Source organism: Carettochelys insculpta, chromosome 12, assembly GCF_033958435.1.
Source record: "Carettochelys insculpta isolate YL-2023 chromosome 12, ASM3395843v1, whole genome shotgun sequence".
Lineage (NCBI taxonomy): Eukaryota > Metazoa > Chordata > Testudines > Carettochelyidae > Carettochelys > Carettochelys insculpta.
The window spans coordinates 46,913,240-46,927,298 of record NC_134148.1 but is presented as its reverse complement, the minus strand read 5'-3'; the positions used below and the strand labels follow the sequence as shown (position 1 = coordinate 46,927,298).

The following is a 14,059-nucleotide window of genomic DNA, read 5'->3' as shown; positions in this document are numbered from 1 at the left end:
CTCATGAATCATCATAGCCACTGTGAGTACTATGGAACTTTGCTAATGCATCTGATAAGTAAGGGATGGCAACTATTCTTGATGTGGGAGGTCACTCCAATATTTTGGAAAGTGGTCAAGGACCACACTTTTCAATAGAGGGGTCTGGGATGGAGGCTGGTGCAAAAGGGAGCTCAAGGTAGGGGAGAGGTGCAGGAGAGGGTGTGGCATCTGAAATAGAGTATGGTGAAGAAGGAGGTTGTGACCTAGGGCAGGAGATTGGGGTCCAAAAAGGGATATGGGTGCAGGAGAGGATCCTGGCCTGGGGGAAGAACATGGGAGTGAGTGCGGGGGTGGGGGAGTTGTGACTTGGAGCAGAGGGGTAGGAGAGAAAGGGTGGCAGAAGGACTGGATAATGACCAAGGACAGGAGATTGGGGTACAGGAGGGGATGCAGGGTCAGAGATGGGGTAGGAGCATAGGAGAGGGTTCTAGCCGGGTAGAGGGGTGTAGGAGGGGGTACAGGGTCTGAAAGAGAGTTGTGACCTGGGGAACATGGTGTGCAGGGAGTTTGGGTAATGACCTGGGGAAGGGAACTGGAGTGTGGGAAGAGGAGGGGTGCCACTTTGGCCAGTAGGCGCTTACCTAAGCTGCTCCCAGCCAGAAGACCGGTAGGATTCTAACGCGAGCTCTCTGCCTGCCAAAGCCTTAGACTGTTGAAAATGGCTGGCTGCTCCCTCCATGTGCCTCCTTGCTCTCCTGCCCCCAAGTCCAATCATCGCAGCTCCCACTGGCGACATGCAATGCCACATGCGATGCCCCTCTCCCTTCCCACCTCTGGCACGTGGCACAGAGAGGCACATGGAGCAGCCAGCCACTTTGAGCAGCGTGGGGCTGCTCCCTGTCTCAGTGTCCTGAAAGAGCAGGCCACGGGCCACATTCAATGGTTTGAAGGACCAGATCACAGGCCATATCTTGTCCGCCCCTGTGACAACTGATATTTACATTAGCTAAGCTCTTCCAAAGAGTGAAGGTCTTAGGTATGAGGAGGAAAGCTTTCTACTGCCAGTTTACAGAAAGCCAGCTTTCTCAGGTTCTTATAGGCACGCAAAGTCTATGTCTACACGAGCCCCAAACTTCGAAATGGCCACGCAAATGGCCATTTCTAAGTTTACTAATGAAGCGCTAAAATGCATATTCAGTGCTTCATTAGCATGACGGCGGCTGCGGCAATTCGAAATTGACACGCCTCGCCGCCGCACGCATCGTCCCGACGGGGCTCCTTTTCGAAAGGACCTCGCCTACTTCGAAGTCCCCTCGAAAAGGAGCCCCGTCGGGACGATGCGCGCAGCAGTGAGGCGCGTCAATTTCGAAGTGCCGCGGCCACCCGCTTGCTAATGAAGTGCTGAATATGCATTTCAGCACTTCATTAGTAAACTTCGAAATGGCCATTTGCGTGGCCATTTCGAAGTTTGGGGCTCATGTAGACACGACCAAACTCAGACAAAACTAAAGACTTTCCCTTCATCAGATATTCTACAGTTCAGGAAGAGTTAGCATACATTTTTTTCAGCCTAAATCTGCCATAATATATTACTCACTCATACACTGACAGTTCCTCTACACAGAAGAGAGGAAACTTTTTCAATTAAGGGCCATTGACTCACTGAGAAACTCAGGGCCACAGACAGCCCTCCCAGAGGAGTGGGACAGAGGCTCAGGGCTTTCCCTAGTCTCTAGGTAAGGGCCATAAATGAGAGTCAACATACAGGCATGGGCTTGGGGCTGGCATACAAATCCCAGCATGGAGTTTGGTCAGTGAAAGAATAGGGGATTGGGGTGCCAGCTCCAGGAGGGAGTTTCAGTGTGGGGGGAATTCCGGGTTGGGTTATGAGTCAGGTCTTGGAGGGAGTTAAGAGTGCAGGAGGAGGTTCTGACCTGGGGAAGTAGGTTGGGCTGCAGAAGAGGGCTCAGGATACAGGTTCTGGCCATTACCACGGGCTGCTCGCAGTTGGCAGTGCATCAGGACTAAGACAAGCTCCCTTCCTTGCCTAGTTCCCAGAAGATGCTCCCAGAAGCAGACACCCTAGGCAGAGGGGCCAGGTGCCTCTGTGTGTGGAGCTGAATTCCTAGCCAATGGGAGCTGGGGTGGGGGCAGCACAGAGAGCTCTCTTTATTATCCCTCTGCCTATGGGCTGCAGGGAAATGCCAACAAGCCAGCACCTCTGGCTTCAGTCCCACAGTGGGCACTGAGGTTGGGGCTTCCAGCCTGCGGTAGAGCCTTATCACAGGCTGGATGAAATAAAGTAGCAGGCTGGATCCAGCCCATAGGATGCTGGTTCTCCACCTCACTCTGCACTTGTATCACCAGAAGTCTTACTCCTATTTTAGACCCCTCTAGTCATCCTAGTTCCTAGAACAGAAAGGTCTCACCTTATATCTGGTTTGCTCTCGGTCATAGATTTTCTTCAGAGACACCACTTTGGGGGAGAAAAAGTTTCCAAGTTTGGCTAGAAAGACTCCATTCCTTAACCCCTCCTCCAGTTCTGTTGTGGGAGGCAGATCCTCATTAAGACAGGCCTCCATCCACCTGAAAAGGTAAAAAGAACAAGACTAGGTCATGTGAGATCTTTTCTGATTTCTTCCATTTACTCACTTCTCAGTAGCTATTAGCTGCTCATTTTCTGGACAATTTCAGCATTCCTGCTTCCACATCTTTCCTTATTGTCTGATTTATGTATTAGGCAGTGATGTGCACAGTGTTACAAGAGTTTGTACCACAAGATGCTGTTTGGACTCAGGATTTAAGTGTTGCTCTTTCAGCTTTTAGACTACACACGCTGAAATTACTTCAGATGAAAAAGTAAACAGAAATAATGAACACAAAAGTATTTGAAAGTTTCACAAAAATATTTTTAAACAGCACTCTTATAAACAACCTATTAATTGATATTCTCCTAGTCACTGTGTACTTGACACTTGCCTTAATGTGTCAGCCAACAAACTCAGTTACCTCTAGTTTGAATTATCCTCTTAAGCACTGGCTCATCTGCTAGGTCTCTTTGTTGAGCTTCTCTATATTCAATATTACCTAATACCACACCAGTCATTGGTGGCTCCATCTCACTTGTTCAACTTCTTTTAATGCAGTCTCTCAGATGAAGCCACAGAATTATGTAGTAAGGTTTGCTCCTCTTGCCTGTTCTTTCTCCCATTCTGTTTTGTACTTCAGATTTTCATAGAATCCTAGGGCTGGAAGGACCTTAGGAGGTCATGTAGTCCAGTCCCCTGCCTAGAGCAGGATCAACCCCAACTAAATCATCCCACTCAGGACTTTGTGAAGCCGGGACTTAAAAACCTCAAGGGATGGAGATTCCACCACCTTTCTAGGTAAAGCATTCCAGTGCTTCACCACTCTCCGGGTGAAATAGTTTTTCCTAATAGCCAACCTACACTTCTCCCTCTGTAACTTCAGACCAGATGCCACATCCTCCCTCACTCCCGAAGAAAACCCTATCAAGGAAATATACATATATCATAGAATTGGAAGGGACCTTGAAGGCTCATCAACTCCAGTCCCCAGCACTCACCGCAAGACCTATCCCCACCCTGACACGTTTTTTTTAATCTAATCTGCCCTACAGCCTTGAAACGCCCTCTCCAGGATTGAATTCACAACCCTGGATTTACAAGGCCATTGCACTATCTTGTATGTGGAAAGAGGGGAGAGGCAGAGAGCCAGTATGACAGCATAGGGCTTTCTCTCTTTGCAAACCACATGCAATACCCCAGGGAATAAGTATTAGGCACTGGGTTTTAAAATTGGGTAGTAGCTCTGTAATTAGTACATCTGCACACCTGTGATGCTCAGTGTGTTCTCTGTTTAACAGCCAGCCAGAGCAGTGGTGCATATATATCCGACTAGGACTTACATGTGAGACACAGCAAGTAAACAGTTATTTGTACCACACTGTGCCAGCCTGGTTCCTTCACAGGCAGAAGTCACAAATGATCTGTACTACAGATAAGGAGGCAGGGAGGTAAAGTGAGCCACAGGAGGAGGGGTCAGCCACAACCAACAGGAGACAGCTCAGGTGATACTTGCGCCTGCTTCCCCCACATGCGTACTGCACAGACTGGCACCTGGACAGCTGGGCTGCAGCTGCGAAAGGTGGCTGAGTAGGCTGTACCCTCCATGGATCACAGCCAGGAGGAGTAGCTAGAGCAACAAGTAGCAGAGATGAAGATGAGGGAGCAGCAGGAGGCAGATTGACCCCAGCCTGCTCCTCCCCTCTACACTCATGCCAGCCCCCGAAACCCAGCTTCTTCACGGAGCCTAACTCACCCTGCAGCATCCCTATAAATCCAGCTCCTCTTCTCAGCCCCACTCAGCAGCGAACAGGAGCAGCTAACAGGGAGTTTGCCTGGGAGTTCATCTTAGGGAGGAGCCCCACACCTGTTTTCCCTTTCTTATACGGTGTTTCTCTTGTGCCCTTCAACGCAGCACTAGAAACAAATAAGGGATCTCTGAAAAGGGAATAATGGACAGTGACATAACAGGTGACATGTCTGCTGTTGTGACCGGCATGGCATGTGCCATGTCTGTCTTCCTCCCAGATGACAGGAAGGATTTTCTAGGTACCAAGTACAAGCTGGTACCACTTTAGAAGAGAAAGTTAAAGGACTTGAGGCACAAATATCAAGCCCCAGGTCCATCAGAGAGCGTGAAGACTTTCTGGATAGAAGGCATCATATAATACTGCAGGAACAGCAGGCTGCTCAAAACAAGGAGGAGAACTGGAAGCATGTTACCTCCAGGACGAGAAAACCAATTGAGGTCTCTCCAATTCCAGTGGAGTTAAGTAACCGCTTTCAGCCTCTCTCCACAGGTCATACAGCAGAGTTAACTGGAGCTGATACCTCAAAGGGATTGGATATGAAGGAGTCCCCATGGCTTCTAAGGCATGGGATGCACAGTCCTAGGGATGGGGGTTCTATGACCACCACCCCAAGAGAAAAAGATGGGCGATGGTGGTCGGGGACTCTCTCCTAAGAGTGACAGAGTCATCCATCTGCTGTCCAGATCTAGAATCCCAGCAAGTTTGTTGCTTGCCAGGAGCTAGAATCCAGGATATTACAGAGTCCCTGCCAAAATTCATTAAACCTATAGACTACTACCCCTTCCTACTTCTCCATGTAGGAACCAGTGATACAGCTAAGAACAACTTTGAAGAGATCATGTCAGATTACGTAACCCTAAGAAGGAAGATCAAGGAATACAGAGAACAACTGGTGTTCTCATCTATCCTCTCTGTGAAAGGAAGGGGTCCGCACATAGGGATCATCGAATCACAGAGTTAAATGCGTAGTTCTGAAAGTGTTGTAGCAGGGAAGGATTTGGTTTCTTTGACCAAGGGATTCCCTTTCTTGAACAGGGATTGCTGGGAAGAGATGGGATCCACCTAATGAAGAGAGGAAAGAGCATCTTTGCGGGCAGGCTTGCAAACCTAGTGAGGAGGGCTTTAAACTAGGTTCGTCGGGGGAAGGTGACACAAGCCCTGAGGTAAGTGGGGAAGGAGGAGGGAACAATCAAGCAGGTTTCCTAGATGAAGAGGAGAAAGTGGGCCAATCAGCCACTTATCTAAGATTCTTGTACACAAATGCCAGAAGCCTAGGCAACAAACAGTAAGAATTAGAGAACCTGGCACAGTAAAAGAAGTATGAGGTGGTTGGAATAATGGAGACCTGGTAGGACGATTCGCATGGTCAAGGAAGGGTATAAACTGTTTAGGAAAGACAGACGGGAGAAAAAGAGGAGGAGCTGAGCTCTGTGTGAAGGAAAAGTATGATTGCTCAGAGCTCCAGTATAAGGAGGGAGAAAATCCACTTGAGTGGCTTTGGGTTAAGCTTAGAGGCAGAAGTAACAAAGGTGATGTTGTAGTTGGTGTCTGCTAGAGACCGCCAGATCAGGGAGAGGAGGTAGATGAGGCTTTCTTCAGGCAGCTAAGTGAAGCTTCCAAATCACAGGCCCTTGCTCTCATGGGAGACTTTAATCATCTGGACATTTGTTGGGAGACCAATACAGCAGCACACAGACAATCCAGGAAGCTTTTGGAGAACGTTGCGGATAACTTCTTGGTACAAGTGCTGAAGGAACCCACCAGGAGCTGTGCACAACTTGACCTGCTGCTCACAAACAGGGAAGAACTAGTAGACGAAATAGACGTGCGTGGAAACGTGCACAGCAGCGATCGCGCGATAGCAGATTTCAGGATCCGGACAAAAGAAAGAAGGGTGAGCAGTAACATACAAACCCTTGATTTCAAAAGAGCAGACTTTAACTCCCTGAGAGAACTGACAACCAGGGTCCCTTGGGAAACAAAGATGAAGGGGAAAAGAGTTCAAGAGAGCTGGCAATATTTTAAAGAAGTCTTACTGAAGCGACAGGAACAAAACCATCCCACTGCACGGTAAGAAATGCAAACATGGTAGGCAACCAACTTGGCTTAACAGGGAAATCCTTGGTCACTTTAAACTCAAAAAGGATGCATACAAGAAATGGAAATGTGGACAACTGACTAAGGAGGAGCATAAACATACAGCTGGAGAATGCCAGGGAGTAATCAAGAAAGCTAAAGCACAACTGGAACTGCAGCTGGCAAAGAATGTGAAGAGTAACAAGAAGGGTTTCTACAGGCCTGTTAACAATAAACGGGCTATCAGAGAAGGTGTGGGGCCGTTAGTAGATGAGAGAGGTAATCTAGTGACAGATGATGTAGGAAAAGCTGAAATACTCAATGCTTTTTTTGCCTCAGTCTTCACAAAGTCAACTCCCACATGACGGTCCTAGACAATGCAGTATGGAAAGGTGGAGGGCAGCCATCTGTGGGGAAGAAAAAAGTTCTGAGCTATCTAGAAAAACTAGATGTACACAAATCCATGGGTCTGGATTTAATGCACCCCAGGGTACTGAGGGAATTGGCAGAGGTCATTGCTGAACCTTTGGCCACTATCTTTGAATACTCTTGGAGATCGGGGGAGATACTGGATGACTGGAAAAAAACAAACGTAGTGCTCATCTTTAAAAAAGGAAAGGAGGACAATCCGGGAAATTATAGACCGGTCAGCCTTACTTCAATCCCTGGGAAAATAATGAAGGGAATCCTCAAAGAATCCATTTTGGAGCACTTGGAAGAGGGGAAAGTGATCAAAAGTAGCCAACATGAATTCACCAGGGGCAAGTCATACCTGACCAAACTGATTAGCTTCTATGACAAGGTAACAGGCTCTTTGGACAGGGGGAAGTCAGTGGATGTGATATACCTTGACTTCAGCAAAGATTTTGATACAGTCTCCCACAACATTCTTGTCCAGAAGTTAAGGAAATATGGATTGGATCCCTGGACTATAAGATGAATGGAAAGCTGGCTTGATAGTCAGGCCCAACTGGTAGCAGTCAATGGCTCAATATCTGGAGGACGGTCAGTTTCAAGAGAAGTGCCGCAAGGCTCGCTTCTGGGGCCAGTGTTGTTCAACATCTTTATTAATGACCTGTATGAGGAACTGGATTGCACCCTCAGCAAGTTTGCGGATGACACAAAACTAGGGGGAGAGGCAGATTCATTGGAGGGTAGGGAGGGAATCCAGAGGGACCTGGATAAATTGGAGGACTGGGGCAAAAGAAATCTGATGCTGCTCAACAGGGAGAAGTGTAGAGTCCTGCACCTGGGGCGGAAGAATCCCAAGCATTGTTATAGGCTGGGGACCGACTGGCTCAGCAGCAGTACAATAGAAAGCGACCTAGGGGTTACGGTGCAGGAAAGGCTGGATATGAGTAAACAGTGTGCCCTTGGAGCTAAGAAGGTTAACGGCATACTAGGGTGCATTAGGAGGAGCATTTCAAGCAGATCTAGAGACGTTATTGTTCCCCTCTGTTTGGCACTGGTGAGGCCACATCTGGAATACTGTGTCCAGTTTTGGGCCCCCCAGTATAAAAAGGATGTGGATGTGTTGGAGCATGTTCAGCGAAAGGCAACAAAAATGAATAAGGGGCTAGAGCACAAGACCTATGGGGAGAGGCTGAGGGATTCGGGCTTATTTAGTTTACAGAAGAGAAGACTTAGGAGTGATTTAATAGCAGCCTTCGGCTTCCTGAAGGGGAGCTCTAAAGAGGAGGGTGAGAAACTGTTCTCAGTGGTGTCAGATGGCAGAACAAGGAGTAATGGTCAGAAGTTGAAGAGGGAAAGGTGTAGGTTAGATATTTGCAAAAACTACTTCACCAGGAGGGTGGTGAAACACTGGAATGCATTGCCTACAGAGGTGGTGGATTCTCCATCCCTCAAGGTTTTTAAGTCCCGGCTGGACAAGGTCCTGGCTGGGATGACTTAGTGGGGATTGATCCTGCTTGAAGTAAGGGGCTAGACTAGATGACCTCCTGAGGTCCCTTCCAGCCCTATGATTCATCCAGCAGTCCCCCAGCACCTCCAAACCCAGCTACTCCCCCAAGCCCCACTCACCCTGCAGCACCCTGTGCACCCCCAAACCCAGCTTCTTTCCCATGCCCACCTCACCTGGCAGCCCCCTGGCACCCCCACACCCAGATTCTCTCCTAAGTCACACACACCCTGCAGCCCCCAACCCCACATAAATCAAGCTTCTCCCCAAGCCCCACTCTCCCTGCAGCCCCCAATACTCCCAAACCCAGCTTCTCCCCCAAACCCCACTCACCCTGCAGCCCCCAACACCCCATATATCCAGCTTCTCCCCCAAGCCCCACTCACCCTGCAGCCCCCAACACCCCATATATCCAGCTTCTCCCCCAAGCCCCCCTCACCCTGCAGCCCCCAACACCCCCAAACCCAGCTCCCCCCCAAGCCCCACTCACCCTACAGCCTCTGACAACAACATACCCAGCTTCTCTCACCCCCTATAAATCTAGATTCTCCCCTCAGCCCTACTCACCTGGTGGCCCCTGACACTCCTATAAATCTAGCTTCTCCCACAACCCCCACTCACCGTGCAGCCCTCCCCCCCAGCATCCCCACAAACCCAGGTGGCAAGTTCCCAAGCCAGATGGGTCGGTGGCGGGGGGGGCACCGACGAGCGCACACAGCAGCTGCAGCCAGGGCAGGGTCACCTTAGGGGGTGCAGTTAGCTAGCTGGGCAGCTTCATCCGAGCTGCACGTGGCTCTTTAAGAGCCATTTGCAGTTCATTATGCTTCCAGCAGCACAAGGGCAATTGCAGCCAGCAGCCCCCACTCAAACTCGATACCAGTCGGAGCTGCATCGGTCTTGGTCCCTTTAGCAGCAGCCACCGCCAGCAACATAATAAGCTGCAAATGGCTCTTAAAGAGTCATATGAAGCTCAGACAGAGCTGCCCAGCTGGCTAACCGTGCCCCCTGAGTTGTGGCACCTGAGGTGGGTGCCTCAGCCATTCCACCCTTGTTACAGCCCTGGTTGATTGTCTTGCAGCTGAGGCTTTGAGCCGGATCACCCAGTTCAGCCTTATAATATCAGCAAACAGAGTTATCAGTGAACAGAGGGAGACAGCCTGGAACTTCATCCTGGGGGAGCCTCAGACAGGTAGTCAGTTTCTTTTCCTTTTTTTCTCCTCTCTATTCTCCACTTAGCAGCACAGTAAGTACAACTGAGAGAGTCGCTCTCAACAAAGGCAGTATGGCTAGCGAGAGATCAGCTACTGTGACCTGCACAATATGTGTCATTTTTGTCTTACACTCAGGGGAGAGAAGCAGCTTTCACCTGCACAAACTGAAAGCTGGTCTCTGTATTGGAAGAAAAGATTAGAGGACTACAGGCCCAAGTGTCAACTTTGTGTTCCATCAGTGAAGATGAACACTTTCCGGATAGAAGTCAGCAGATGATACCGCAGGCATGGCATTCCAACTATACATATAAAATGAGGGAGTCTAAATTAGCTGTTGCCACTGAAGCAAGAGGTCTTGGAGTTTCAAATAGTTCTCTAAAATATCCCCTCAACATGCAGCAGCAATCAAAAATAGAAGCAGCACATGAGGAAAAATGTCTAGGAAAGGAACAGATAGCGAAACAGAAGATACCATAATGCCACTATGTAAATCCACTATATGCCCAAACCTTGATTACTGTGTGTATTCTGGATTCCCCATCATAAAAACGATACAGTGAACTTGGAAAAAGTATTGAGAAGATCAATGAAAATGACCAGGGTATGGAACAATTACCATATGAGGAGATATTAAAAAAACTAAGGCTGTTCACCTTGCAAAAGAGGGGACTGAGGGGAGATAGTGATATACTATACAAAATTATGTATAACAAGAAAATAAAGTGTTATGTAGGTAGGTAGTCGTAGTCCATCATGTCCAACAATGATGTCTTGAGATTGCACAGGCTCTTCAGCTGTGAAATTGCACGTGGTTGAGGAGTCCAAGCTTTGAATGGCATGGGCGTTCACAGTGGGGGCCAGGGAACTGTCCTGGCTCTGTTGGTGAGGCAGCTGCTGTTCCTTTCTTCCTCTCACGAGCATCAATGAGGCGTGCGTGTTGCTGCTCTTCAAAGTTAGCATCAGATCCTGTTCAGTCTTTTGCATGCTGCTCTTGCTGATCTGGTTTTAAACCAGTATGAGCGATGTTGGCCTTCACGCAGTCTTTATACCTTTTGGAAGGCCTACCTTGATTCCTTTTGCCCTGGAGTTCAACATAGAGGAGTTGCTTAGGGATTCTTGACTCCTCCATTCATATGACGTGCCCTGTCCAGCGAAACTGGGCTCTCAGAATCATGTTGTACCCCTTCACATAATACACATACTAGGGCTCACTCAATTAGATCAACAGGCTTAAAAGAAGCATAAGGAAGTACTTCTTCATTCAGTGCACAGTTACCTTATGGAACTTAAGCAGCAGAAATGTAGCTGTCGTGGGACAGACCCAATGCAGGGTCTGTATTGGAAATGAGATTGATCTGAAGAGCTTTGGAGGGACAGACCCACTTCTTCAGATCAATTTAATTTTCAAAACAGACCCTGTATTGGGTCTGTCCCACAAAAGCTCTTCACCAAATAAATCATTTTGTTAGTGTTTAAAGTGCTACATTTCTGCTGCTTTGTTTCGTTGGAGTACAGACTAACATGGCTACCTCTCTGTTACTTATGGAACTTGTCCCCAATGTTCTAAAGGGCAAGAGTATAACGGGTTTAAAACAGAATTAGATAAGAAAGACTGATCTATCCATGTCTATTAAGCAGATCGTCAGGGACACAACCCTATGCTCTAGGTCTCCCTAATCTTCTGTTAAATGCTGGGATTTGACAACAGGGGATAGATCACTTGATAATTGCCTGGATTCAGTTTCATTCTCTCTGAAACATCTGGCACTGGTCACTGTTGGAAGACAGGATACAGTAAACTCTTTCATATCCGGCATTCTATCATCCGCAACTCTCAAATAACTGGCATTTTAACTGTAACTAAAATTTACTTATTTTCCCATAAGTACAATGTAGTGAAAGTAAATACAAATAAATACAGCAAATACAGTATAAGTTTACAGTGTACGCCACTACTGTTGTTGGAAAATAAAATACTTTGAATACATTTTTTGTTTTTTCTTAATATGTAATCTTGTTTTTCTTTAGTGTTATGCATTGGTAGATATACCTCTCTATTAATCAGAATATTTGAATATCTGGCAACCCCGCCGTCCCAGGGCTGATGGATATGAAAAAGTTTACTGTACAGGGCTAGATGGAACATGGGTCTGACCCATTATGACCATTGTTATATCACACAGGAGGTTACATTAATTTTAATGGTCTCTTTTGGCATTAACATTTGGGACTCAGGCACTGACCATTCCTTTTCAGAATTAATCAAAGGCACAAGTCTTCAATAAATTCAACAGATTAAAGCATTTGAAACCTGCAGGGAGAGGAAAAGGTCACATGCCACAAGAGTTGCACAGCCAGAAGGTCACAAGATGGTAAATTATCAAATGAAATTAAGAAAGGGTAGCTCCATTTCACCAAGCTTCAGCTGGAGCTGAAGATGAAACTTCCAAGAAGAAATCCAAGTGAGGAACTGAGAAACTTAAGTCTGAAAAGAAGGGAGAACTCCATGATAAGATGGACCTACAGGTAATCAGGACAGAGACAGTATGTGACTGCAAGAGGTTCACAGATAAAAATATTTAGTGAGAAAAAGATCAAGGAAAATACTTGAAAGAGATAGGTGGATAGTGGAAGGGAGAAGCACCAGCACAAGGTGGCAGATGAATAAGTAGAAAGAATCAAAGTCAGAAGATGACTCTCTCTTGAAACTGGGATGGGGAAGAATCACAAGATGTAAGAGTCAAAACAAAAAAGTAGTTAAGAAGGGTAGCTGGAGGGCAAGACAGGATATATTTGAAAAAGAAGCTTCCTCCAGACCCTTCATCTGTCACAGTTTCTGAGTCTCTCAGAGATTCACTGAAATGACATCTGAATGGCCACACTTACAGAGGGAACCGAATGATTTTTGCATGGCACTCAAGGACATAAGCTATAAGACCCAATAGAAAATTTTAATGGATTCCACAGTCCAAGGTACACTCATGGACATATAAAAATTTTTACCAGCTATAAATCAAATAGCAGCTGCTTTGCATCCCTTTACTTGAGGAGCCTGGCAAGCTGCCTTTTTCTGCAGCCCAACTCACTTTATCCTGTTCTTGGGCTCCTCATTTCCCTAGATTGTCTGCTTAGAAAAAAAACAAAGGGTTCTTTATGTAGTCTGGGGGGTCTCCAGGCATTGCCCCCATCTGCAGTAAGATATGACTCTGATTCAGCAGGTAGAAAAGAAGGTTTATTGGTCAACTGGGACACAGCACAGAACAGACTTGTCAGCACAGAAACAGAATCAATGAGTACAATCCATTTTGAGGAGAGGGGACCCAAGAGGGGGGTTCCTGAGTCAGGACTCCGACCCTCCTTCCTCTCTCTCCAGCCAAGTGAGACTGCTCAGCCCTCCAACTGCCCAAGTCCAATTCAAACCCACCAGGCCCCTCCTCTCTCCTGTTTCCCAGGGAAGAAAGCTGTCATCTGGTAGTCTAGGTTACAAATAACAGGAACCGCCATTGCTTATGTATGAGAAGTCATCACACTGAGAGTGCCTGGAAAGAAAAGAAAACAAACTCGACCCAAAGAACAAGGTGAGAGGGGAAGAAACTGAGTCTGAAGGGGAAGCTGTAGAGAGCAAACCAGTTCAACAAGTTTTTCTCTGAGATGAACATTCAGTCTGACTGGCCTTGCAGCTTCATGCAATACGAAAAGGGGGATGGGGTAAACTCTAGCATCCTAGAAATCAGGCATTGAAAAGAGTCCATATTGTTCTCTACAGTACATTTGTAACAAAGAGTGAATCCCAAATCAAAAAACATCACACCTACTTCAGCAGACAAGTTTCTTTAATTCTCAAACTCCTCTTCACCTGTCCTGGGAGCCATGGTCTCTAGATGTCTACCTTAAGAGGCCCAGTTACTGTACCCTAAATCCTATATGCACTTCAGAATTCCCACATCTTTTACTGAGTTAAAAACTCATAGACAATTGCGGGGTAGGTCCAGGGTAGGTCTATGCCACCCAGCATTTGCCCCAGAAGCTACAGAGCCAGCTGTCTTATCTTTGCCTGGTGAGTATTTGCCTGGACTTGCCATCAAGACATCACTTCTGCATCAGCTTCCTGACGTACCAACTTGCATCAGTGAGCAGCTGACCAAGCTCCGCTTCCCCCTTAACACCTCTCGCCACGTTACAGTCATCAGCGTTTACGCCCCCACACTGACTAGCAGTGACGAAGCAAAAGAAAGTTTCTATGAGGACCTTGACCATCTTGTGAAAGCAACTTCTCCTATTGACAAGCTTCTCCTGTTGGGTGACTTCAACAGCAGGGTTGGCAAGGACTGTAGGACCTGGAAAGGGGTGCTGGGGCATCATGGTGTTGGTATCATGAATGCCAATGGCCGCCTTCTGCTGAGCTTGTGTGAAGAAAACCTGACAATTACCAACACTCTCTTCAGGCAAGCCGACAAATACAAGACCACTTGGATG

General features: G+C 47.2%; 1 protein-coding gene across 3 annotated transcripts in view; it reads right to left on the bottom strand.

Annotated features, from left to right (window-relative positions):
* IQGAP1 (IQ motif containing GTPase activating protein 1) overlaps positions 1-14,059 on the bottom strand; it is a 335,028-nt gene that overhangs the window by 234,127 nt on the left and 86,842 nt on the right. For all 3 annotated transcript variants that reach the window (XM_075006488.1, XM_075006490.1, XM_075006489.1), the window contains one exon: positions 2,412-2,568. In XM_075006488.1, the coding sequence (XP_074862589.1) occupies positions 2,412-2,568 (157 nt within the window). The remainder of the gene's footprint in view (positions 1-2,411; positions 2,569-14,059) is intronic.